General features: G+C 42.0%; 1 protein-coding gene across 4 annotated transcripts in view; it reads right to left on the bottom strand.

Annotated features, from left to right (window-relative positions):
* The window catches only part of ARID4B (AT-rich interaction domain 4B), an 87889-nt gene extending 60699 nt beyond the window's left edge, over positions 1 to 27190 (bottom strand). For 3 of the 4 annotated variants that reach the window (XM_048047914.2, XM_066994027.1, XM_048047915.2), the window contains exon 1: positions 14951 to 15004. In XM_048047914.2, the coding sequence (XP_047903871.2) occupies positions 14951 to 14989 (39 nt within the window). In that variant the 5' untranslated portion in view covers positions 14990 to 15004. Of the gene's footprint in view, positions 1 to 14950; positions 15005 to 25758; positions 25821 to 26868 lie in introns of those variants that run through there. The other variant, XM_066994026.1, reaches the window with a different exon arrangement.
* Between the last annotated feature and the right edge of the window lie 54 nt (positions 27191 to 27244).

Genomic DNA, 27244 nt, shown 5'->3' with positions numbered 1-27244 from the left:
CTCTAGATGAGTCACCTGTTCTCAAACAGGTTTCAGTCAATTCCACCAAAATTAGACGGAGATTAAAAATAAGCACGCGGCTATTTTTACCTTCCTGTTATTCCTTCTCGGCTTTGTGCTTACGCCATTTAATCGACACCCTCACACCCAGAGCCAGTGCATCCCCGCCCGTTTCACTCTGACACGCTTTGGCAGGACGTGCTTTCAGTCTCTTTGCTTCCCAGCGCCGGCTACCAGAGACACACCGCGCACGTTACAAGGCGGCTGCCAGCTGAGAACGTGCTCCGGTAACCTCGTACCACGGGCACCCTGAAATCAGCGCCGCCGCCTCCGCCAGGGGAAGGAGGAGAGGCAGCCCCGGCAGGCGAGGCTCCGTCTGCAGACGAGGACGTTGGCGGCCCCAGCATCTCGGGCGCCGGCACGGGAGCCGCCGAGGGGCCGGCAGCAGGCGGCGGTGGCGGGGCGGGCCGGGCCCTGCGGCTTTAAGAGCGGCGCCGGGAGGAGGGGCCGGCGCCGCCAAGCTGCCAGAAGTGAAACTTTTCCGGGTGGCCGGGGGCTCGCCGCCGCGCTCGGCCCGGCCCCGTGAGGCGGCCCCGGGGAGGGCTCCCGGCCGCTCCCGCCCGGCTAACGCGGGGCTCTGGGGGGTGGGGGGGGGTACCCAGCCTCCTGCAGAGCAATTCCCCCCAAAATTCTGATTGTCAGCCGTTTAAGTGCTGGCTCCGTGTTTTTACATACCCCTCAAGGCTGTTCCAGGGCTCGGTTGGACGTGTCTTTTTTTTTTTTTTCTGGACGTTTTGGTATTTTCCGTCTACGTGGGATGAAATCATCCTCACACCTCTTTCAGCTGTGCTGCATGACTGTGCTGGAATTCCTTTGCGAGGTCTGTCATGCCATGCAGCAGCTGATAAAGCTTCTTTACATTGTCCTCTGCCTCTAAGTGCTTCTAATACACCGTGTGCGAATGCATTATTTCTATCTCCTAATCTGTATTCCTCTGCACCGCGCACAGGATGTTCCAAGTAAACCACATGAAAACAAGATTAAGCATTCAATCTAGAAACACAGCAGACACGCTTAGGAGGAAAGCCTGCAGGACTGCTTTCAGATTAATATGCCAGGAGAAAGCTGGGCCTGTACCTTCCCCCTTGGTCTCTCTGACAAAGTTTGCAAGAAGCCAGGATTGCATCTTGTATTAAACATTCAAAACGCAGGGCCTATCCACTTTACAAAGCTCCCAAATCAGGAAACCAATGAAACATTTTCAAGAAAGCAAAAAACCACAAACTACTAAAAAGTAATGACTGGTTTTAGTTTTCAAATGGAAATCTAACATGTTTGTTTTCAATAACCAAGGTTTACAGAAAGCCTGTTAAAGGCCTTCTCCCCTGCCAGGAACCCAAATTAATTCTTTAGGTTAAAAAAAAAAAAGCTCAATACCTTACTTTTTTTTTTTTTCCTTGTTCATATTAAGCAACAGAAACAATGGAAATACTTTTCTACCCTCCACGCTCTATTTAAAAGTTCTTTCAGAAGTGCTCTCTCATGGTTTGTGCATCTGCCCTATTTCCAGATGGAAGCACCCAGTTTGCCAGCAGGACCATCACGCACGTTACTATTCCAACTGCAGTCAGCCACAGTCCCCCAAAGTAGCATTAACAACCAACCAGTCATACCCCACTACTTCAGAGCAAAATCCAGCCAGATCCTTAAAGCTTCTCATGAATGGCCAAAGTTTCACGTGGCTGATGACAAACCCCTGTTCCGTCCTGCAGAATTAGCAGCACCCTAAAGCCAGTCAACAAGGGGTCAAAACGTTCGGGGGCAACGATGGCTTGAAAAACCTCAGATTTCAGAAGAACAGCATTTGGGGGTAACAAGGGTAAATCCAGCTTCACACAGACAATTTTTGAAGAAACATTTTCATGAAAATCAGGAAAAAACACAAAACATTAAAACACTTTCTCCCCACTTACTAAGATACTTAACTTCACTGAAGATTACAGCTAAGATTATTTGCTTAAATATTTTCAAACTGCCTTAAGTTCCACCCAGCAGCAGAGACCTGCCCACACACTGCAGAATCAGGCTCTTAAATAACCAAAATCACGGAGTGTGAGCAAAGAGTTGCATTCTTAATTACAAACTCAACCTGTTGTGGTTGGGAGGACAGTCAACTGCCACTCAGGCAGCAGCCACTCAGGAAAAGCCTATTACTGTGCCATATTTAATGTACTCAATTTGACAGATAACCTAAGCTGATTTCAAATACATTCCTCCTATCCTCAGAGCAACACGTTTCTGAAAAATTCTAAAAACCTTTTTAAAAAGCCTGTTACTGAGGCACGTAACTGCTCAGAGAGGAATGCAACATTTGAAAAAAAAAAGAAAGACTGAAGCCAAGAAGACTTAAAAAGAGAACACTGCAACAGGAAGTAGGATTAATTTTTCTGGAAACTTGCAAGCTACAGCACAGAATGAAGGGCAGTGCTGTTCTTTTATATGGAAAGGCTATTACGTGAAAGCACAAGGGGAAGAGAGAGGTTTAGGCAAATTTACTTCTGGCTGACAGATTTTGGCTTGATTTTTTTTTTTTGGTTGCTGTTGTAAAGTTCTGAGAAAGACGAAACTAGGAATTTTGAGGTTTATGAAGAAAGCTACTCAATGCTATCAATGTCTTACCAGCAAATCAAAATTCGGATAACAACATCAAGATCAGACTGAACACTTTTCCATTCAAAGGAGAGGAGCAGAGAGGCTTTTTGTAGTGAAACCTGTTTCAACTGAGAATCTACAGGAAGTTTCAAATAACACCTCACCAGTCTCGTAAGCAAACATCATACAACTGTGGCAAACAGGTTTTTTCATATTTTTATTTACTAAGGTGGAAGTTAGCGGAAGCTAGCGGCCAGATGTCTGGAAGTTATAAACCAACCTCTGATAGCTTTAGTGTTCTTGAAAAGTGCAAAGGGAAGATTTCCTTTATTTCAAGTTATCCAGTTACATGAGTTCCACACCTAGCTTATTCACAATTCTCAAAGACTTGAAAAGACACAAAAGCTGATTTTCTTCTCCAAATAAAAATGAGCTATGTAGAAAAGATTTACAAATAGTCAGATCACAAAGGACCTAGAGACTCAAACCAAGAGGTTTAATCCAGTAACAACAGGCAATATTCCTTTTTAATACATCTGTCTTAAATGCAAAATGAGTTTTCTGTATTAATTTGTGTAAAGTTAGATTTCTATGGAACTAATAACCCTGTTACTTTTTTTTTAAAACTCTGCTAAATTGATATAGAATTGTACAAATAATTTAACTCAACACAGAAAATGAAAAATAGTTCAAAGAAAAGGATTCAAAAATCAGTCTATCCTAATTATACCCAAAGAGCAACTACATTTTCCATCCAGAAATTTAATGAGTAGTGTCATTTCCAAACACTTAAAGTTTAAATTCTCATTTTATTCTAAACAGCAATTCCATAAAGATGACTATGCCTAAAAGAAAAAAAAAACACACACACAATGAATGGAATCATTGAATTCTGATTCTGTTTCCAACTTGCCCACAGACTTCCTCCACATCCATGCAACCCAGCAGGTACACACCAGCTTTCAAGTCTGCAAAATGTGGCTCATGCATATCTTACCCAAAGGGGAGTAGGGATTTGATGTTTATACAGTACTTTGAGACATCAGAATGGAAATCTGTATTCATTTTTTCCCCATCAATATAGCATATCACTCTATAAGAATGTTTTATTTAATCAATACTCCAGAACCAATTGTACTGTCCAAAACTAATCCCACTTCTTTTAAATTCCTCATGTAGGTCTCTTCTCTAGTTCTACATTGCCAAAAGACCACATGAAGGAAAGACATTTCAAATGTCTGCTCCACTGTTTATCCTGCTGAATCTAAAATCTTTGTTCAAGTCAATCATCGCCATAGCTACCAGATTGCAATTCTCTGTAAGGTTTAACTAAATATTCAAACTATTTAGCATTAGAGTGCAGTACTGCAAATGGTCCAACTTCACTAATTTTGGTCCGCCACGCTTTTTTGCAACTTCTGTATATCCCAAGCGAAGTCTGAGCATTGTTTCTGCATATGTAAAGATGAAAAAAGTAATAACTAACTTCTAAAAGGAACTTCTCAAAAGAAGATTTCTCTTTTAGTCACTGATACTTTAATGACTGTTCTGATTTCATGTGTTTCAGAACAAGAATCAAAAAGGTATTCAAATATGATGAATTTTAGGAAAAAAATGTGTATATATATATATAAATTACATGTTTGTTATTAGATGGTAAAATAATTTAGTAATAATGTTGTCCTTGATATCTGTTTTACATTTGAACACTAGTTAAAGTCTCTCTCTTGGCAAACACTTTTTTCCAACTAAAAGTTAAAAGCTTCAGATAATGCTTAGAAGCATTATTTACATTATTAGATCTGGGTAACTTGCCTCAGTTTTAAAAGCATGCCACAAATCTGTCTAGAAATGCTGTTTAAAGTGTGGAAAACTTGGGATGTTTCAAAGGATTGAAAAGAAGAGAAGCTAATGATATGCTTGTGTTCCAAATTGACTGGAACAAAGATTTGATAGTTTAATCAAACAAACTAGTCCAGGTTGTTCCCAAGCAACATAATGAAGTGACTAATATAGAACTACGTGGAGCCAGAAAAATCAACAGTCAATAAAATCAATTAAAAAGCCACCTTTTCTAAAACAATTTGATAATTCTTTGGCAATATTTCTAGTTCCAATCAAAGACAATTTAATTATTGTTTTCTTTTTAATAAGTTAGTTCTTAAAAATTCAGTGCAACAGTATACAAAACAGTGAAATCTATAAATGTGGAAGGAATTGTTTGTATTCTACAGCAAACCTATCTGAGATTACAAAAATGCTGTCATTTTGGTCGAGAGAAAAGATGACAATGCTTTCAGATAAAATAATGAATCCGATGGCAGGAACAGGAACGGCAAACAGAAATTAAAATCAGATCCTTATCTAAGGATGTCGCTTCCCCCACACACACTGAAACTGTACTATATTAAGCATCTGTTTATTATCATCTACTTTTGAAATATTTTGTTGCCCAAAACTTTGAGCACAAATTCATACCAAGTTGAAAAACAGAGCCTTAAAAAAAAGGCCATAAACCATGGCTGCCTCTTCTTCAAACGCAAAAGAAAATGTCTTGCCTTGGTTTATTTCCATACTTAGAACAATTCTTCCTAAACTAATCATTGGCAAGGAGGGGGGGGGTTAGGGAGAGAATAGGGGGATTTATTTTTATTCATAGATTAGAACAGAAAGGCAAAGTTGAAGGAATGACATGTACTAATTCAAATTTCTAGAACATTGATCCAAGTCAAGTCACTAACTACAGCTATGGTTTCCTTCAATTTGTAACGTTTAAAGATGTTTTGATAAAATTATACTCTGAAATCCTATGCATTTAAGATGCTATTCTATACTTATATGAAATGCAGCTTGTACAGATCATGACTGTAGCTGATCTGTAAAGCAGTATAAAGCATTTTTTCTTAACATCACATTAAAAAGTAAAACTGTCACAGAATTACACATTACTTAGGTGAAAATTCACATGTAGCATTTCAATTTTGGTGTTGCCATTCTTGCTAACTAGGAGAATGTCAAACAAGTATCAGAAGTAGTGTCAAAGCTACATGCAACTGTCAACCAACGCAAAACTAAAAATATAAATAGGAAACAAAGTGAAGATACAGCATATCTTTCCTACTGATTAATCAATCCATCCTAAAGACAGATTACCTGTTAAGTTACAGATCCACACATGGAAGCTATGCACAAATGCAAACATTCAGGAACTAGGAACACACATATAGTCACTGCACTGTCATCAACAGAAAACATGCCCATAGCAGACAGCCATTGTATACCACCATGCTTTCGGTAGGTTCTGGTGTACAGTTGGCTAATGCCATACAGCAACACAAGAAATTATGGGGGAGGGGGGGTGTTCATGCTCCCTCAACTGCTGCCTTGTCAGCTGATGTCAAATTGCCAGCCAGGGACAGGACGTTCAGGAACAAAATGAGTTTAAAAAATACCTACAGTGAGACTACAATAACTTAATCTAACCAATTTATTGGAGACTAAATTCAGATGGATGAGATCCTTGGTAACAAGAAACAAACTTAATTACACATAAAAGGTTATCAAGGCCATTCCTCTTGGCAGGATAATTTTAACTGTATTATTCATAACAGATGTCTGTCAAATCTATTCTTAAACTCAGGAGTGAATATTCCACACTCTCTGTAGGCAGTATATTCCACTGCTTATTATTTCCATAATATCGTCCACATTTTCTCCGCCACTCTTATTTTATGTCTTATCAATATTGCATATGGAGGCCAGCGTGCTTCTACTTTCTTTGCAGCTTTCATATTTAAAGATACACCTCCTTAGAGTAATTTCATCTCTAAAAGAAAAAAAAAAGTTCTTGTATGCATTTTAATTAGGGACTGTGTTTTTTAGGCACCCTGTATTTCTAAACGCTTTCGTCTGAGGCCTGTTTAAATCAGCTCCCATCTTTCCTGAAGTCCTGTGCTCAAAACCAGATGCAGTGTTCCGGGTACGGCCTAACTGATAGCAAGAGACGCTAACAGGCTATTTTGCACAGTTTGCAAACGGTATTTTTACTTTCCAGCATGACATTTGCCTTTTTGGCAAGGCTGTGGTATTGCCTCACATTCCATTTATTTTTGGCTATTGTCTTCCCCAGAACTACCCCCGAGGGGAGGAGGAAAGAGGATGCAGCACGTTTCCATTTCCAATAGCAGCGAACTGTTAATGTGGCACATACCGTGCCATGAAACTCTAGCAAGTGTGCTGACTTGATGGCTCCCCAGCTTAGCCTGTTGGCTGTCTTCAATCCTAGACACTAAGACTTTAGGCTGAAAGGCAACTAGTGCAAAGCCCTAGACTCTACGTCCCCAGGACCCTGGCTTGCTGAATGAAGCACCCAGTTTGTTCCTGCACTGGATAAGGAGTGCAGCAAACCCTGGGCACAGCCACCTTGAAGGAAATGGGATGCTCAAAGGAGTCGTGAGTGCTTGCAGATGGGTCTTGTGCTAAGCACCCAAAAGGTGCTACCCTGCTTTGTGCAGTCCTGGACCTGACTGGTCCTCTTTCTGCCCACGTTCACAGTAACAGAGTAGGCTTCTGCAGAGCCCTGCCTCTTACTTCGAAGCATCGCAAACACCCACGTGTTAGCCAGCTACAGTCCTTCACCAAATTCACCCTGTAGTGCCTGGCCACTCTTTCATCGTGCAGGAGAGAAGCGACGCTGGAAGGTTCTTTAATCTTGCTGTCTAGAGCATTATGAAATCCCATGGCTGCAGGATGAACAGGGCTTCTAGGTTTAAAAGAGGAAGTTAATAATTTGTGTAGCTAGGTACTTGAAGAGATCGTAAGGGATGAAATAAAGATTTAAAGCCTTGAAGACACAGAATAAAGTCTTACTAAATATATGCTGAAGGAATGCAAAAGTGAAGCTCAAATTAGTAGTTCAGACTAAACCTAATCTGGCTCTAGTTATTGACAGTCAAATTCTGACTCAGCAAAAAACTCCTATAATTAAGACATTGTGATAAAGGCAGCTACAGAACAGGAAGGGCTTCTGAAGTGTTCTCTGTGCTTTTAAAGATTGTGTGATTTACACTACGTACAAAATAGCCAATCAAAGAGATCAGGAAAAACCATTCTATCCTTCTCTAGCAAAAGAAATACCAGCTTTACCACTTCTGATACGTGCTGATGTGTATCAAAACTCATCCTTCCACCCCCAGGCACTTGTGTGATGTCTCAGACAGACAGGAAGCATGCACATGGTTTCATCTGTTTAGAGCTCAACTTACTTATCACAATACTAATTTTAAAAATACACTATACACAACTCTGCTGAGCAGCAATCTGTTCACTTCTTCAGTTTCGAAAGCTGAACTGTTGCAGTCAGTCCCCACTTCCTCTCGACAAATTAACTAGGCCAAAGCTGGCTGCCTTGTCCTCACATTCATTGCTCTGAAATCCTGCAATCTTGTGGCTATTACAGCTGTGGTTTCTTAGCCTCGAAGGCATCCCATTATAATGGATTAGAATTTCATAATGCATTTTCCTGAATACTTACCAAAAAAAACTGGTAACATAGCTTGTACTTAATACAGTTACTTATTAGATTTCTGAAATCTGAAATAGCAATATTCATAATGCTTTATCTGTTAAAAGCATAGAATAGGCCCTTTAGTTAAACTTGGGAGAGAAGAGAAATGGGGACTATTACAGAAAAAGGAATCTGATTTTAAGTGAGAAATGACTAACATACACAGTTGCTGCTGTATTTGCAACCCAAAGTACACAACTACCTGTATAAGAAACAAAATATGATTTTTTTTCTCTTCTGTAGAGCTGTATGAGCTGACAAAATAAAAAGCCAAAAGTAAAGCATCACAACAGTCCTGAATGTTACAGAACTGATAGGAAATTTCTAAAAACTTAAAGGGTTTTGTGCCAGTTCTGTCCTTATAAAGCATGGCTTCTTTAAGCTAAAAATCAAATGCAACAGAACTGTTCTGAAAGCAAGTTACACTGATTCTCTTGCTTGTTCCTGGTAAGTCAACCATCATCAGGATGCAGTTGTGGTCATTACGCAAAGTCAGAAAACCAGCTTCGTAATAATGGTTAAACCAATTCAGTCCTTTATTCTTAAAGTCACAAAGGCAAGGATAAATTCTAAAATCTCCGTCTACCTGAGGAGGAGCGGAAAAAAAAAGTAACCGTCAAAACCAAAGTGTTCTTAAACATTCAAAGTTGGTGACAGGCGTTACCTACTGCCAACAGTAGTTCTTGTAGTAGTTCATACAAAACTTGAGGAGTACAAAATGACCACCAACCCAAAACGGGATAACAGCAACTTGTTGCCATTACTTTTGTTAAGCTACAGTTTTCCACCACTCTACTGAGTTGAATCATTTAACTGTCTGATCACACACCAGAGCTAACAAAGTAGGAGAAGAGTAGCCAGTGGGTAAGCCAACATCTCAAAATTCCACAATCACTGTTCAGAATTTGTAAGGTTCTTGCAAAAATAGCAAAAACATAGAAACTTATGAAAACAGAAAATATTCTTCCTCATCATTTACCTTTTCATTACACTCTAGATTTCTATTTTTTTTCCCCTACAAAAATTAAATGTCTGAAGCCACTGGCTGAATGAGGGAGAAGAGACATGTACCACATGACTTGATTTTTTATTTTAAGTAGCTAGATAATCAAGCAACCTACCTCTTCCTCAGATAATTCCACTAAACTAGTTTTCATTCCTCTGTGCAAGTCAGAGATTTGGGCATCTACAAACAGCTTTCAGTCCAACATCTCCACTGAACTCCTGAAGTGGCTTTAAACTGTCTGAAAGCACTTCAGTACTGGAGTACATGCAAGGTCAAACGCAAGTTTGTATTCAAAGTCTAATCTACTTGGATAGCACTCAAAAAAACAGTTTATGTTAAGTTTTATATCCATTGCACGCTATTTGCAAACAAAGCAGGTATTAGCTTTTCCAGTGAAACATTTTTTCAGATGAAAAATATCGATCTACCTGGGCGGCCTGTGGGAATAGACTGAGCGCTGATTCTTATATATATGTAATTTTTAATATGGAACTATCAAAGTACCGTTATCACCATATTATAAAACCAAACAAAATATTTTTAATAATCTGTTTTTGTAAAATAAGAAGTCCAAAATAAACTGAGAACTGATTTCAAAATGAATTTTTTTTTTAATTCTGAATTTCCCACAAAATAGGAATTGGACTTAATTCAGCTTACAGACAGGATCAGTCCTGTCAAAACTAACAATATATTTGGTCTGACAACCCAGGGATATGAAGTTTAACAGCTGGACTACAGAGAACTTCTACCAAGATGATGACCAGCGTTGAGACAATCTTTAAGACGTTTAAGAAGCAGAGACCTACAAAAGACCGAGAAAAGTCTCCAGAACCCTACCACTGGACAAGCATCCAAACAAGTCACTGCCTTGCACAGGGAAGGATAAAGATCAACTGCATTGAGCTTTAACAGCCATGGCAGCTGCCAAAGTGCGCTGGATCCAGAAAGCCTTGGTTTCAGCTTACCTCCATAATGACAAAGAGATAAAAATATGAGAAAACATATTCCTTCAGTTGTCTCCTGGGGTCTGCAGGGATCTGCTCCGGGGAGCCCATGAGCACCGTTTGACCCAGCACCTGCACTCCCAGACATGCTACGGTCACAGGAACACGGCTCTGCACGCTTCTTCCCTCCCCTTCACAGAGAGGTACCCCATGCCTGACACTGCTATAAAAAAAGAAAACAACTGAAGACTAAATATCACTACACATAATCCAATCCACTGCAGTTCCTGCAAAGGATTCAGACTTGGTGAAGGTATATTTAGTTAAGTCCCCATTTCAGACTACATTAGACCAAAAGCACACAGCACAAAGACATCTTACCTACAGGAAAAAGTTATTCTCTCCACCACCTTGATTTTTGCTTCCTTTTTCCCCTTCCCCCAACTCAAACAGGTGGTTTGCATCTCAGATAAAGTATAAGGCCCACCAGACATGTGCCGCAGTACCTGAAGATGCACTTTAGGACACTCAGACCGGTCTCTGCTTGGCTTTCCACTGAGCAGCTCTGCAGAACTGCCCTCAAATTTCCTTGCTGGCTCCAGCAGATCTGGGAGACACAGACCAACAGTCTTCCTTTCCAGCTCAGTACCAGCAATAACTTTTAAGAATTACAGTTTGCAAAGCAGCCAAATTCAAGTATTTTTCCATTTGTTTTGGAAGATCTCTGAATTCAACTAGATATACCCTAAACTGTAGGCTTTTCCTTAAGTTTCAGTGTAACTGAATCCTCATTTGGAACATTTTGAGGGATCCTCACTGCTGAGCTAGCCTCACATCCCTACTCAGTAACCTGCTCTGCTTTAGACTCCAGAGGGAAACGTTACACAAGAGCTAAAAAAGTGCATCTCGTTTGGGTAAAACAACTAATACACAAAGAGCGTAATAGTTTGGCTTAAAAATACTTAGCCCTTATATTTGGCTTTTCTTGAATTCCCTTTGCCACAATTGGATGTTTGAAGCAGTTAACACAACAGAGTGAAACTGGAATGAAATTCAAAGGCAAATAAGCCAATAAAATAAACCTTTTAAAGAACTGCAGATAATGGTTGATTTTCTAGAAACTAAAATATATACCTATGGGGGGAAGTATATAAATAAACATCACCCTGACCACTATTACTTTTGCAGTGCAAGTTTTGGCACGTGGATATTAAAAGCACTATTCTTTACAGGTGTATCTGTACCACATGCTTTGCAAGCTCAGGGCAGCAATTCTTCCCCCATCCCAAAGTAAAGACTTCACTAGCCAGTTTCCCCAAAACACATTTATTTTCATATCCCATTAACACACAAGATCCTTGGATCCATCAGAAACAGGACATGAGAGACTGTGCAAGCAAAAAAAAAAATGCCTGTTACTTCTTCCTCTAATTCTAGCTGGGGGGAAAACATTCACATCACTAGACAATTGCATGCCTATGGCATACTCCTGCTGTCCAAACAAGTGCTGCTTCAGTTATTTCTGTCCCAGGTTCAGTACGCTGCTACAACACTTTAAATTTCAAAAATGCTTTTTCAATAGAAAGATTTCCACAGATCTCCAGAGCTTGCGGTATAACACATGCTGCAGAAGCCTTCCTCTGATATTTTAACTAATGATTCCAGGTATTCCACGTGGTACATTCTAGATTTATTTTTCAGTGTCTTCTGCAGACCATTCCTTCCTATGTTTTTTTCCCTTCTACACTGAAGAAATATTGATTTTTCTCTCCAAGCTTCCTATAAAGAGGGTTATTTTTCTAATAAACGATTATTTCATTTAAAATCACATTAGTTAAGACACTAATAGCACACACTAACAGCATACACTAACTATACATATAGAAAACATCAGTAGTACTTTAAGCTTAGTACAGCAGTGATCGCATCGATCTTCTTACAATGTTTGGAGTACATTCTACCCCACTTGAACTGCCTATAAGCCCTGCTACAATACAAGTAGGTGTATCTATAAGGTAAGATATTACTTACACCTTTCAAAACAGTCAAATAATTCTTCAGTTTCCTCTCTGAGCAAGAAAGAGGAGGGGAAGAAAACACACAAATTTAAGGTACCTATGACTCTGTATGCAGAAAAAAGGGAGAAATAAATACATGCAAGTAAATGCATTTACAAAAGGACAGTTGCATTATGCAAAGTTTTTTCAAACTTTTCTATGTACTGATTTTGATCCCAAATTCTAAGAGAGCTAGAGGCTACTGAATAACTAACAGACCTAGGTATATCTTCGCAGATCAGAACAGATCTTCACAGGTCTTCAGCAAAACACCAGGCACCCACAGAAAACTGGTTGAAAACCACTGCTTTAAGACACTCAGAAGTCAGCTTTTGGAGCTAGGCACAAGCAGAGTTGAAGAGAAGTGAAATCTGAGCATACTACACACATATTTGCACTATTCAGAAGTGCCCAAGCAGCACTGACACAGTTCCAAATCAAGTTTAGCCTGCCGCTCCTGAAAAATGGCTGGGTAAGCTCCTGGTCAGGGGATCAGTTAAGAGCACAGCTCTATACGTAACCAGCTCTCTGAGCCTGGAAGAACAAAGAAATAGAATTGTCTTCTGTCAGGTTTATTGGTGTTTTCTTAAACCAGCATCTATTGGGCCACTGCTGGCATATTCACAACCTTGCAGAATATGGATGTGTCAACTAATCAGGGCATGGAAAGTAGCTTAGCTGGGGCAGCACAGAAATTAGTAAAGTATTTTACCTAAAAAAAAAAAAAAAGGAGAAAATTATAACCCATGCTGAGCTTGTACTCTGACAGCTCGACCATCTCCACATAGCACAGGCATCTCTGCAGAACACTGCACTTTAAACGTCCCAGGAGAAGAAACAAGTGAACCTGAAGTTATCCCAAAAGAAATCCCAGTGCCTCTTTCTCAAATCGTAGCACAAAACAACCCATAACTCAGATCAACTTCTGACTAAGCTACTATGAGTGATGTTCAAAGGGCCTTGCTGTGGCAGAATATTCTACTGAACAAACTGTTTTCAGTACTGTAGTATTTTGCCATAAAAGTACAGACAATTATTTTTATAGTGCAATTTTCTTTCAGAAGGATGGTTCCTCAAACTGTTAAATAAGTTTTAACTCAACCATTATTTATTTATTTTCATGCAATTGAAGAAAACAACTCTCCCCATGAATGCTGAGAGAGCAGAGGAGGAGGGAAAAAAATAAAAATAACCTCCAACAGATTAACTCCTCCAAATGAATCAAATAATTCATATTTCAAACTTCACTTCTTATGTGAGTTTAAGGAAAGAATCAAGAATCAAATCTAACTTTTGCATTCCTCTCCCCAGTTTGTAGCCTCCTAAATACATACTATATCCTGTGCTTCTTGAAGGGTTGTCCTGGCGTGCTTTCGGGGCACAGACCTCCTCAACACATAGCCAATTTCAACAGCCAGACAAGCAAAGAGAAAAATGTTTCTCCACACATCTCAGTAAAGCTTGTTCTACCAGTGGTCAGTTGTGTGATCACCCAGTTGAAACAAGAACTACCCAGGGACCTATCCACAGCCTTGCATACAGCACACACTTCCTACAGCTCTTTAAATACGCTACTTATAACGGGATGAAAATATATTCCCACGTCCATGTCAGTTCAGAGTGAAGCAAACTGATTTTGAGTCTCAAAAAAGTTCCGAAATAAACTGAACGCATCCTACGTGCATTTCACCTTACAAATGAAGTTAGACTTCCAACACACTCAGATGCTCTGAACAAAACACTGGCTTAAATTTTTCACAGAGGCTCTGACCAGTATCAGTACCAGTGGTCTTTCAAGTGTTCTTATCCTTACAAAGAAAATTAGCACACAGAGAGGTAAATCTGTAAGTACAAGAGCCTTCTACTGGAAAAGCAAATGATTCTTTCAGATCCACCTGCCAAGGTCTGTGGTAAGGCTTCGGGAAGTACAAAGCCACGCATGTTACCTGCATATCCCACTCTGCATGTACTAATAGAAATAAATGTCAGGTCCATGTCTTCCTTCAGAAGATATGATGTAACTCAGTACAATTTTACATGGGTTTACAATGTAAAAAAAATTTCATATTTCAGTTAGATCCCTTTACAAAGGGATCTAACCCCATAAAAACTACAGTGTTTCTTTAGGTATACTCTTCTGTGAATTAATTTTATTAGTTTCCTAACTTGTGGGAACACAATTCCTAACTTGAACAAATCCAGCGTAAGTGCATATATAAATTCCCCACATATCTCAATGCATTTTCAGAAACTACTACTGACAAAATATTTCTGCTTGGTCGGAAGCAAAGATATTACATGAAAGTTGCACGTTTCTCTTTTCATCCCTCCCCACAACAGCATTTGTCTTCCAGACAGTAGAAGTTCTCCATCTAAATGCAAAGAGTTCAGTATTCAAGCTTTGGGCTTGTGAGAGGAGGCTAGGGGTTTTAAAAAGGAGACTAGACATAAACAACAAAGCAATAACCAAATCAGAGATGCAGGCTTTTCCAGTTCAACTCCCTTCTACTACTTGAAAACCCTTTCAAGGATTTTCCATAGGTGAAATACCTGTAGCAAACGAAGAACACATACATTAAAAGTAACGCAGATGCTTTTTTTAGAAAAATAATTAACCACTTAAAGGCAAGTTTAAAAAGAGAATCATCAAGTACTGCATACTTTTGAATAGCTTTAACATAGCTTAGATGCAAGTGTGCTACGCAGAAAATGAAAATTCCACCTTAGTGCTGTACGAACAGTGTATGCAAGCAGCTAGCATTCAACGAGGCTACCTTTCAAAAGTATGTGTCCTGAAGAACATTAAGTGCTTGGTTCATACCTTTTATCTCATTTAATTACCCAGAATGCTAGAGCTTCTTTGGCTACTCATTGCTGCACCTGTTTCCAAAACATCTTCAGCTGGCTGAGCCTGTGACTAATGGCAGCCATTTCCAGGGAGGGGCTATTTAAGGAAAGATCCTTGATACGATTCCACAAAACTGTCTGACATACTGAGGAATAGAGAGTACTTTTTTTTTTTTTTTTTTAAGTTGCACAGGTGATATAAGACTATATTCACCGCTTTTAAATGTGCTGAAGCTATTCTGTAAAGCCCGGTTATTTATTAAAGTCTTTAAGCCTCTTATACTAAAACCTTCATTTTTTTTAGCCTCTTTTCCAAAAGTAACACTTAGGATTACTGAAGTGAAAGAGAAAAATAGTCTATCCAGGTCTACCGCATCTCAACAATTTTACCGTTGCTGCCCACACGAAACCGCACCCTGTGCTCAGGAGTTCAACGGGAGGCACCCCACGAGGTCCCCAGGACAACGTGGCTTTCTCGCAGTGCCCACCAGTAAAACACCTGTGTGCCTGCCAAATCCACAGGTTACGCTGTCAGCGACATACCTCAACGAAACTGTTATTACTTACTTTTATGACCAACAACAGGCGGTGGTGGTGTTTTTTTTCCCCAAGCTTAGGAAGATAATGAGTGAGAGAGAAATCCTGAAACACACGGCTCTGAGCCCTAATCTTCTGGTAGTACCGTGGGACTGATCAGCCCACTCTCACCCTTGCTTTCGCAGGAACACTGCACATCACCGCTGCCAGCAGCAGCACACCTGGCTACCAGGTCTGCAGAGGCCCTCCCAAGCCATCGGCACGTGCCCACGGCCTCCTTCGGGTGCTGGGCTGGGAGATGGGTCAGCGGGCACAACGCCTGCGGGAGGAGAAACTGCCGGGTAAAGGAAAAGATGCTGCAGTTCCTTTGCAGCCAAGGAGTTGTCTTGTAAGCACGGGGCATTTGCAGATGGCATTCCAGTATTTCAGGGTATTATTTTTTCTTCCAGAGTTTAATTTTGAACAAGCATCATGAGGATATAGATACAGCTACAGCAGTAAGGCAGCAAAGACCTGGAACTGTATCCGGAGCCACATGGAGTGGAGCACCCAAAGCTTACCGCTTTTTTTGACATTTCTCTGACAAATCAACAAAAACTGATTTGTTTCCTTAGAAATCCAACTGAGTAAATGCACTGCTCACACACAGAGCAACTCCATCAGACCAGCTTAAGTATCATGAAAGATCTTTATGTCCCATAATAGATGCTATGTTTGATAGTTATTGTCAGGCTGTAATTAAGATTTTATTGCACCATTGCAAATATTCAGTTAAGTGCTGTTGCACAACAAGTTCTTCCAGTCAGAAACAGGTACGATTGTTCTCCATTTTAATGCAAAACTGTACTTAAAAGTCTACTTACTTTACTGAACTGAAATCAGTGACACTGAAGGGATACAAACATCTATGTGTGTGTATATTCCCTGGCAAAAACCAGCCCTCCTCTCATTTAAAGATGACCTACTACCACCCGAGTTGCTATCTAGGCACTACTAATGCCACATATATTACCAGTGGAGAAATAAAATCTTTCCTCGGGGGATATACACGTACCTCTTTTTCATTTTTACACTATTATTATGCTGTCATCAAAAGAGATTTTTTCTCACTATATGGAATGTAAAGTAACCCATTCAGTTCACTTGCCTCTAAAAACCTGAATCACCCTACACCAGTAGGTGTATATATAGAAATATATACACTGGTTTGCCCAAGAAAAGTCAACATATGAAATCAGTAAGAGATTTATTTTAATACAGTGAAATTTGTTTAACATCAATCCATACATTTTGGCTACCAGCAGGCAAAGTAAACTGAAATCAGAATATCAGCTCAACAGCCAAAGAATTATCAACAAATAAAATCTGACTTACTGCAGACAGACATCTAGCATCCATACTAATACTTTCTGGAAATTAATGTTAAATTATTCCAGGGAACACGGTTAAAACAATAGCCCCAACAACCCCTTCCAAAATGGATCAAGAATAGACTCTCTTCACATTCCAGCCCACGCACATAACACTGTCCACCATCAGGCAACATCATCTTTTGTACTCTGTGATTTTTAGGAACGTAAAAGCCATATTAGTAATCTGTAAGTAAAGGAATAAATGCAAATTTAAATGTCTTCTAACCTGTCCAGCATAGCAGAAAATAGGCATGACGTTTCCACAGAGAAGACACAAACATCATAAATTTATCCAAATCATGTCCTGTAGGTAAATGCATGCGGACTGTCATTATAAAGTTCTGCAAGAACACCTCAGAATGAGTCTGCATCCACAAAATGGAAATTACTTCAAGAGGAATTTTTTTCTCCCTCTTCATCTCTGTTCCAGGCAGCAATGCATTGGGGTACGTATCATACTCCGATCTTTAAACTATAATGTGGTCTTACTTATGCCAAAGTACTTCAGTATTTTCTTTGATGCCCAGCTAGCATGACAACCTTACAAATAAATAATAGAGGAAACTTATAAAATTATTGCTATGTTTTCAAAAGCACTTTTATAGTTATGGAAGCAAAAAAGTAATAATTATTTATTATTTCTGAGTTTAGAGATTTAATTTGGGGTAACATTGGTTTAATATCACAGCATCATCTATCTTTCAATAAGCAGTGCAGCAAAAGTAGAGTCAAAACACATATTCCATTAGAAATTCCTGAATTCTGAAATGCAAGTATAACATCTACTGATTTCCAAAACGTCTCAACCCTTTATTATTTCTCACAGAAAGAGAAGTCATATTAACTCCAGTGTCACAGCATTAACAAAGATTAAGCTAATGTTCTTTTACTGATACACTCACACAAGGTATTGTGAGGTCTATCTTCCACCATTATAAATTAATTTAAAGCATTCTTTGTGACCTCAGAACCACATATGCTACATTCATCTTTAAGAAAACAGGAAGCAGGCTATTTTAAATATACAAATAAGAGATTTAGCACTAACAGCCTCCTGATGAGAGAATAGCTGGAAATCTAAAGGAAAAAATTATCACTGTGGATCAGGTTGCCCTGCCACAAACTGAAACATTTTTTTCAGATCAGAAGAGAATGTGAAAAACAAACAAGCAAGAAAATTACTCCCTATTATGTTATTTATTACCAGCTGAAAGCTTCTATCAGACACATTTGGATCAGAATTTTGCTTTAGTCAAATTACTTTTCGCCACCCTTAAAAGGACCAACATAAACAATGAACAATAATGTGTCAGAAGGGTGTCAGAGGGAAAGGGGGAAGGATCCGAGACAAAAGCTCAAGGAGAGCCCCAGTTCTCCAAAAATAAAGTATTAAATGTCCAAATTTTTGCACCAAGTTTCTGGTAATAAGCAGAAGGTGTCATATGCCTTACTTACTCCTACCGTCTCCAACTGGCGTAACTCCTGACCGTCACCGAGTCTCCACTAACCCACCCACAAATATATGGGCCTTTTTAACATTGAAAGAATCAAAGCCTTGACTTTCATTCCCTCATCAAAGTAAGACTAGTATAATTTCTCCCCAGATTATTGTTTCCAACTGTTTTTATTTGGAATAAGAGTAGCACAACCTTCCCTCCGCAGGTAAAAATACCTATTGTCAGGAGGTATTAACATAGATGCTAGTTCCCTGAAGGTTGTCACCTTTACGGGATAGGAATTTAATATTTTTGAATCTTGTTCTGCAGGAAATTATATACCAACTCTTCCTCCAGTTCGGGGAAAAAAGCGAAGACGACACTGTTATTAATGATATTTTTTCCAAGCATTGAATAAAGTCTTGTAATGGGGGAGGGAAGGACAGACATGACAGGGGAAGTAAAGCTTAAGGTGGCTTCCTCAAAGAAAGACTTAAAATATTTTCTTTTTCTGTGTCAAATTCTAACTCTGCTTAAAATCACCCCATCTTTTGAACTTTACATCAGTGTTTATCATAGCAAAATTAAGTTTTATTAATCACCTTCAAAGCGCATCACCAATTCCATTTAGTGTTTTAAACTCAATACCTTCTAGAAAACATGGACTTCAAGCCTCTGGAAAAGTGCATTGTTCTAGCTAGTAAGCAAGCCTAGTAAAAGCCTCTATGACAATTTCCAAAACATTTAGCCTCGTGACTACAAACTGCTAACTTGGCAGATGGATGGGGAAGAAGGTGTGTTCACAAGCAGTTTAAGGCACTCCCAATCAGTCTGGGTGCACTTCTGCTTTCCTCTCCCTCCTTCCTCTGTCCAAATGTTAGGGAACAGACAGGTCATGCTGCTGTAGCTGAGGAGTATATATACTTGATTGTTGAGTTAATTTCAGTTTGATTCAGTTTACCTCAGGACCAGACAAATGGTGCTGGCACAAAGGAAAGCAGGAATCAACAGCCAAGAGTGGAAGAGGAAGACAAGACTGTATTCCTTCACTGACTGTACAAACTTAATTTGGCAAACTGCTTATGAAAACAAGAACTTTGAGGTAGGTTGTTAGGGGACTAGCCAACGGATTCAACAATGAGAAAAAGATCAGGCTCGCTCTCCTGCTCAAGAACCCCGAGTGTTATTCACCAGTTAGTCCAACCAGTGGGATCTGCTCGACAACAGAGATCTAGAGAGCTGGTACGTCTGCATCACAGTTAGCTTAAATCACAGCTGATGAGCGCTCTCTAAATAGCATGCTACTCAGGGTGGTCTGCAGAAGTCACCATAAAGGCTATGCAATTTGGGAGTTCTAGATGCCTAGAGGTCTTTTCTTCAGCATACTGACCCACAGAGCACTGCCTCAAAGACAACAGCAAAAGGAGCAAATGATAACTCCACGTTAACTGGAGATGCCTACGGCTTTTGCTCGCAGCAAGGCAAGTACCTTCTCACAGTTGGGTATGACTTTCTGCTTAGCTCATAACAAAAACCTGCACGGTACTCCCCACGGGGTCAGGGAAGCCCACAGCAGGGCTCTGTATGCAACTGCGGTTAATATATTCTAAATCAGGAAGCCACTGGTGTGCGGTGGTCGCACGTAACGCAGGCTGGTGGCGTCAGCCCTCGTTCTCCACAGGTAACTCAGCAACACCCTCCACCACCCTGCCTTGACAGTCTCACAGCTGTGAGACCTTTCCAGAGCTTGCCTACAAACACTTCTTGCTAAACAGGTCAAGACTGCTTTACACGCTGGCTTCCAAGCTAAAAAAAAAAAAAAAAAAAAAAAAAAGCACACAATACACACAATAGCTCTTTCTTGAATTTCTTCCCTGGTTCAAACTATTATTCAGAAAGAAAATAGCCATCTTGTCAAGGATAGAATATCAAAGTAGCTTGCAGTCTTTTCCATACTTGGATCCCTTGAAAAATCCTCTCATTAACCAATTAAATATATATATATATGTGTGATTTTACATCAAAACCTTATTAAATAATTGTTCTAACATGTTTTTAATCACTAAACATTTACTTTATGCATAGGGCTAAACAAGTTTCCTTATTTCCCTGGAGGCCTGTTGAAACCTCCTAAAAGTCTTTAAAAATCCATTGCACGGGCTAATATCCAGAGAGCAGTAGCAAGCACAGTAACTGGACAGCCCTGGAAGCGCTAAATAGGAAAGGCCGAAGAGAAATATTTGTTACTGAAGCGTATCAACTAAAAAGCAAGCAGCACTACAAACCCCAACTCACTAACATTTCCCAGCTGTGACCTGAATCATACTTCAGACAGGAGCAGTTCGAGACTTACTCAGATTTGTGCACTTTTGTAAAAATAGCTGAAAGGCCCATTGTAGTAACTAGAACTGCAGAGAAGCTACTAGTGCATTTCACAATGGGTTAACCACTTCCAAGTACGTACAGAACTGATAAACAATCTAGCATTTGGATGTATCACATTAGGGTGCCGAGGAAATTTAGACTCCGCATCTTCCCATAAAATCTACGTTACCTTTTCCAAATGAGATCTCAAACGCTCCATATTTTTTATTTTTCAGCCTATTATAAAACCATTCACTTCTAAGAAAAAAAAAAAGTGTGTATCTGTAGGATTTGAACAAAAGATTGCAACCAGTTTGCAGCAGTGGTATGAATCATGTCCACCTTTCTGGAATTCATCCCTTTTTCAGTTTACATGACCAGTGAAACACTCAGACCAAGTATTTGTATTTGACAGTGCTTGTAAGGCTTCATACATCAAAAAGATTGCACTTTGTTTTGAAAGACCTCTCAACTAGAATGCAGAATTTCTTTAAAAATACATACCAAGTGTATCTATCACAGCGTACTTCTGCACTAGATGTATACAACACTGAATAAGCGTCCTGAAATGTCTAGCGAAGATCTGCATATTCATTATTCTGTCTGCTAACATTTTTCTTAGACAGCATCCTGATGCAGTAGTTACGCTGCTATGAGACTGTTGATCCAAAAACCCTTCACCAACTTGGAAGACAATAATACAAGCAAATCAACTTTTCCTGTTGCTATAATTTATTACGACTTTGGTCTTCTCAGTCTAACGGCCTTCTTTCCCACCAAGTAGTCTAATTAACTTTGGAGTCCTTATCAACACACGCAACTACCAAACAGACACATACTAAACATGCAGATTTGAATTCCAGACTTCCATGTTGTTCAGCCGCTGTAAAATATACTAAGATTAGCATTTCAAAAGTGCAAATATCCCATTTCAAAATAGCTTAGATTATTCCAACATGACTTGTAATTGCTTGGTGCAAGTGGTGTTTGCTTTCCTTTCTACATAATTATGCAAGCATGAGGAAGTCAATAACTGCCTCTGATCACTTGTTCAAACTGGAACATCAGGACAGAATTTAAGATCATTTTTCATCGTGCAAAAACAAATGACAGGGGAAAAACACCTCCTCAGACTTACCTGTTTTCCTACCTCCAACACAAGAACTACTCTAATGGTACTTACTCCTCCTCTGTAAGTGCCCTTTTCTGAGGAAATTCAAATAGTTAACTAGAAAGTGAAAGGTCACCACCTTCCATGATTAGTTGCCAGCCTGCATAAGAGCAACAGGACTTTCAGCTGACTCGCACTCGAAGTTGGAAATTAAAGACTGAAAAACATACTAGATACTTTGCTTTTGTCCTCTGCCACACTGGCAGAGAACAAGAGCAGCAGACTGACTGGCTTTAAGTGAAAGTGGTTACAGCATCAGTGTGCAGCAATTGTCTCCATGTAGAGATGGAGAGGTCACTAGGAATACTACTGAAACCAAAATGTAAATTCGTAATGAATTAAAAACAAACAAGAAAACACACAACGAACTGTACACAGAGCTTCCTTCGTCAGTGTGACAAACGCACTCAGAAACACCTAGAGCTACCAAACAGAAATACCTACCATCACTAATATTTCATACTTCGAAGACTGAAAAACATTAACACACAAATAACTTAAAAACATTTAAACCATCATTCCAGACCACTTTATTTACAGTGTATTGCTCTAGCTTCTGTGACGTTTGCTATTTTTATTGCCAGTCAGCAGTGAACTTTTTAACTACAGTGGGTATACTACCTTCATTCACATATTTAAATTTCAAGCAAATTCTATAGTAGATGTTTAAAAATCTCATGAGCATTTAGTGTTTAGTACAAATCATGATCAAAACTGAGTTTGTATGTGTTTCTTTCTTTAACAGCAAAGACTCTGCTTTCCTGGAATTTATTTCCTGACTTCAGGAAAAAAAAAATAAAAACAAACCGTAATAATGTTTTTATATGCACTTTGCAATCTACTTAGTAGGTACTAATTTGATGGCACGCAATTAGTTTTTAAATAATCAAAACGATTCTGCAAGCTTCCAAAGCACATGGAACGCAAAAAGACATTATGCAGAAAGTACCCAAGTTCAATAAGAAAAAAAAAAAATCACTCCACCATACGAGTCGTCCTAGCTGTTATCTACACAAGTGTATTAATGACTATCAGAGGTACTTCAATACAAGAAAAAGACAGATTTAGTAGACCATCACAACAACATGCATGATTTTCCCAAGATTTGTTTACTCCTTGTAAGATATACTTCAATATATTTTAAGACTGTCTCCAAATGGTCTTTGCAGCCCATAGAAGGCCTACGTAACAGGCTAAAGTTACTAATTTATACAAGGGACTTTATCAACTTGAATTAAGTTGGCTTACTGTGGGGAGAACAATTATGCCGGCAGCTTTGGAGGTGGCAATGGCTTAGCAGGCAGCGCCCCTCTGCTGTCTCAGAGGGTTCCGAAAGGCAAGATGACGACTGACTTACAGCTTTCCATCAGTACGACTTGGCACTCTTCCTAAATATACCTCGCTGTGTTTTACAAAGCATGATAAACATTCTATCTATAGTACACAGATTGAAAAAATGAGTCAGTAAAGCTACGTGAGGTGTTCAAGTTCACCCACAGAGACAAAGAGAAGGAGCCCAGTTCTAACGCTTCGTGCACTGGGACACACCACCCTCCGCACCCGAAAAAACGACCAAGGCACCAACTGAAACCGGGGCCTCAGTTGTGCAGTCTGCAGCCACCAGACTCAAACTAAGACCGGGCCTTAAAGCATTAAATTCTCTGTGTGCTGAAGTGTCCTTGAGGAATACTCTTCCAATAACTTAAAAAAAAAAAAAAAGGCACACAAAAACACAGCCATATTTAAACAGTATCTCGATCCAATACAGTCAATGTTACTTTGTGCAATACCAACAGAAAGCCAGTAATTTTCCTAAGCCTTCTCCCTTGCTGCTTCTTATTGGACTAACTTGTATCCTTGCAGGCTTAGCAAATTAATTGCAAATTTAAGCCAGGCAGAAAGTCATGCTGAACTGCATTATGCCCAAAATCTTAAAAAATGGTATTGGAAAGACGGTTGAATCTTAGAAATTTCTCTTGGGCTATGATTCCATTAAAAGTTTCATTGTAACATGTAAATACAGTTTCCATGTAATGAATTACAGATTAACCCCAGTTAACAGTACAAGGCACAGTAAATAAAGTACTTGGAGCTATCTCAAGCATATATAAATGTAATGCTACACACAAATTACAAAAATCACGGACTTAAAATCAGCATTTGAACACCCTGGCAGAAATTGTCCAGATTTTAAAAATAAATAAAAATGCAGCAACCAGCAACAGCAGAAGTCTTACAGAAGGATAAGTACACTGGGGCCTTTTTTTTCCCCTTAAATATGACTCTATTAACAGGTTTCTGCATGTTACTTAAAATTTGAGCATTTGTTACACGTTCAATTCAGCCTGAAGTGGGGCATTATCATTATCTCACAGAACACTTTGTATTCCCACTTACGATCCGACCTCCTCATCCTCCCATCCATCTAGCCACACTTATATGGCTCTATAACCGGAGTATCTGAGCCTAATCTCTATGGTAACTGTACGATCTGTTTACACGGAAAAAAGAATATTAGAAATGTATGTAAATTTAGCTGTCATTTAAATAAGTGTTTTTCCTTCTGAGGTTAAAAAAAAAAAAAAAAAGCTCTCTAGCTCTCTATACTGCCTCCTATTTCTCTTGCTTCCATCTCCTACAACCCCAGCAGGCAATGAGCCACATTTGGAAAGCTCCGTATCACACTACATCGACAGCCTGTTGTTGTAAATTCATATAGTTTACTTTTAATGAGGAAGAGACATGATGCAGTATTTTAGATCTTAATGATTACTTAAGAAAAAGCATAAAGTGCAATTAAAACTTGATTTTTTTAAAAGATAGTGTCATTAAGTCACCAAAGGGGAAGAAAAAAACAACACACATGCTGAACCTTTAACAGCTCTATAGAAAGACTTAGCTTGCTGCTCAGCAGCTCAGATCCATCTAGAAATTAAAACGATCCGTACCATTTACCATTTCCAGCTGTAAAATGCAGCTTTTAGTACATATTTTACATAAGACTCACTGACAGACAGTAGCATAACTCTAACAGTGCAAGAACCCATATACAGACTGCTCTTCTTTATTAAAAAATACCGATGAGATGATGTTCCACAGGTTTTAAGAATTATTTTTGATAGTATTTGTGGTATTTTGAAGCAAGGTTTACCGCAGCCCAGCAAGACCAAGAGCTGAATTACAGATCCTGGGGGGGGGGGCTACAGCAACACAGACAGCAGCTCAGGTGAGCCATCCTCAGCAAAACGACAAAAAGGCTAGCGAAGCCAGCTGTTCCTAACTATTTTGGGGTACGCAGATCCTTTCCGCACAGAGCAAATCACGCTATTCCGCTGACACGCTTTGTTTCCTGTAACGCTTGCCCGACGCATGAAAAAGAAAGAGACGAGAAAGGCTCGGGGGGAAAAAAACGAGCTGCGACGATGCACGCGAATGCTGCGCGGCACCGGGAGGAAAGCCCGAGCGGGTCGGAAAGCCTTCCTGCGCCTTCCAGCCATCGCTCCGCTGCGGAGCCGCTCTCCCGGGCGATCCTCCCCGATCGCCTCCGGATTACGGGAGCCAAACTCCGGCGACTTTGCCGAGCGGCCCCGCTCCCCCACGCCAGGCAGCCATGTCCTCCCCCACCGGGGGGGAGCACCCCGGGACGGACTGACCGACCGACCGACCGACCGGACAGACAGACAGACCGACCGACCGCCGGACATTCCCTCACGGACATTTCCTCCCCCCCCCCACCCCCCGTCCCCGCGTACGAGCGCTTTACCTTCATGATGAGCTCAGGCTGCGGTAAAAGCCTCGGCGGGGGCTGAGCGGCCGAGGCCGGACCTGGAATTTAAAACAAAGCGCTGAGGCACCGGGCGGGGGAGGGGAGGCGGGGCCGGCGGCGGCGAGCGGAGAGGGGGGCTCCGGGCCCGGGGGGGGGGGTAAAGGAGGGGGGGGGGCCGCTCCCCGAGCCCCCCCTGCCCCCGTTCCGCCGCTGCCCCGCTCCCCCCCCGCGCCCCTCCCCGGCCGCTGCCTCGCCGCCCGCCGCCGCCGCTGACGCCATTTCTGTCAGAGGAGGAGAAACTTGCCACAACAACAACCCGCCGCCGGCCTCCCGCCGCACGGCGCTTCGGCTGCGGGGGCACACACGGCCTCGGGGCCGCCCCCCCCGGGGGGCTGCAGCCCCCTCACCGGCCGCCGAAAGGAGAAGGGGGGGGGGGGGGGGGGGGGGCACGTTCCTCTCAGCGCCGGGACCCCCCGCACTTGGCGGCGGGGGGGGGGGAGGAGGGGGGAGGGGAGGCCCTGCCTCCATTGTACGAGGAAGAGTGCGGGCAGCAGGCTGGGGGGGGAGGACCCCGGGGGGGGGGGGGGGGAATCGGGGGGGGGGCACCGCTTTTGTAAGGGGCTGCGGCTCCGGATCGCGGCGGCTCCGGATCGCGGCGGCTCCTCCCCCCTCCCCTTCGTGCCCCCCCCCCCCCCCCCCCCCCCCCCCCAAATAAAAGCAAAGCGCTGACTCCGCGGCCGGAGTTTTCAGCAGCAACAGCCGCAACTCCGCGGCTGGGGGCCGGGCGGGGGGAGGGACGCGGCGGAGGGGAAGAAAAGGAAGAAGAAGAAAAGAAGGGAACGGGGGGGGGGGAGGGAGAGGGGCCCGACCTGCTCGGCAGGGGGGGGGGCTCGGTGCCCGCCGGCGGAGGGGGGCAGGCGGCTCCCGATCGCCCTCGCCCCGCCGCCGGGCGCCGAGGCTCGGCGAGTCCCGCCGCAGCCGCGCTGCGAGCAGAGAAAAACAACCGCCCGCCGCCCCCCCGCCTGCACGCCCGGCCCCCCCCCCCGCCGCCCTCCGCCCGCCGCCGCCGCGGGGCCCGGGGCTCGCTCCCCGCCCGGCCGCCGGTACCTTTGTTCCGCGGCGCCCGCCCGCGACTCCCCCGACCCGCGGCGGGGGGGAGGGAAGGGAACGGGGCGAAGCCGCCGCCTCCTCCTCCTCCTCCTCCCGCTGCTGCTGCTGCTGGTGGTGCTCGCGGCTCCCCCTCGGGCGGCCTCGGCCCCCGCTCCGCCAACGGCTGGGCTCGCGCGGCGGGGCCGACCCGTGCCGCCCGCACCCGGGCGCGGACGCGGAGCCGGCGGCGCTGAGCGCTGGGCTCCGAGCCTCTCGCTCCCCCTCCCCCTCCCGCACCGACCGCCCGACTGACTGACTGACGGCCGGACGGGACGGGCCACGCCCCTCTCCCCGCCTACCTCCATTGGGCCCCGGCCCGCACGGCCCGCCCTCC

The sequence above is a fragment of the Anser cygnoides genome, chromosome 3, assembly GCF_040182565.1.
Source record: "Anser cygnoides isolate HZ-2024a breed goose chromosome 3, Taihu_goose_T2T_genome, whole genome shotgun sequence".
NCBI classification, from domain to species: Eukaryota; Metazoa; Chordata; class Aves; order Anseriformes; family Anatidae; genus Anser; species Anser cygnoides.
The sequence above is the reverse complement of the archived record's forward strand: the minus strand, read 5'-3'. Positions and strand labels throughout refer to the sequence as shown.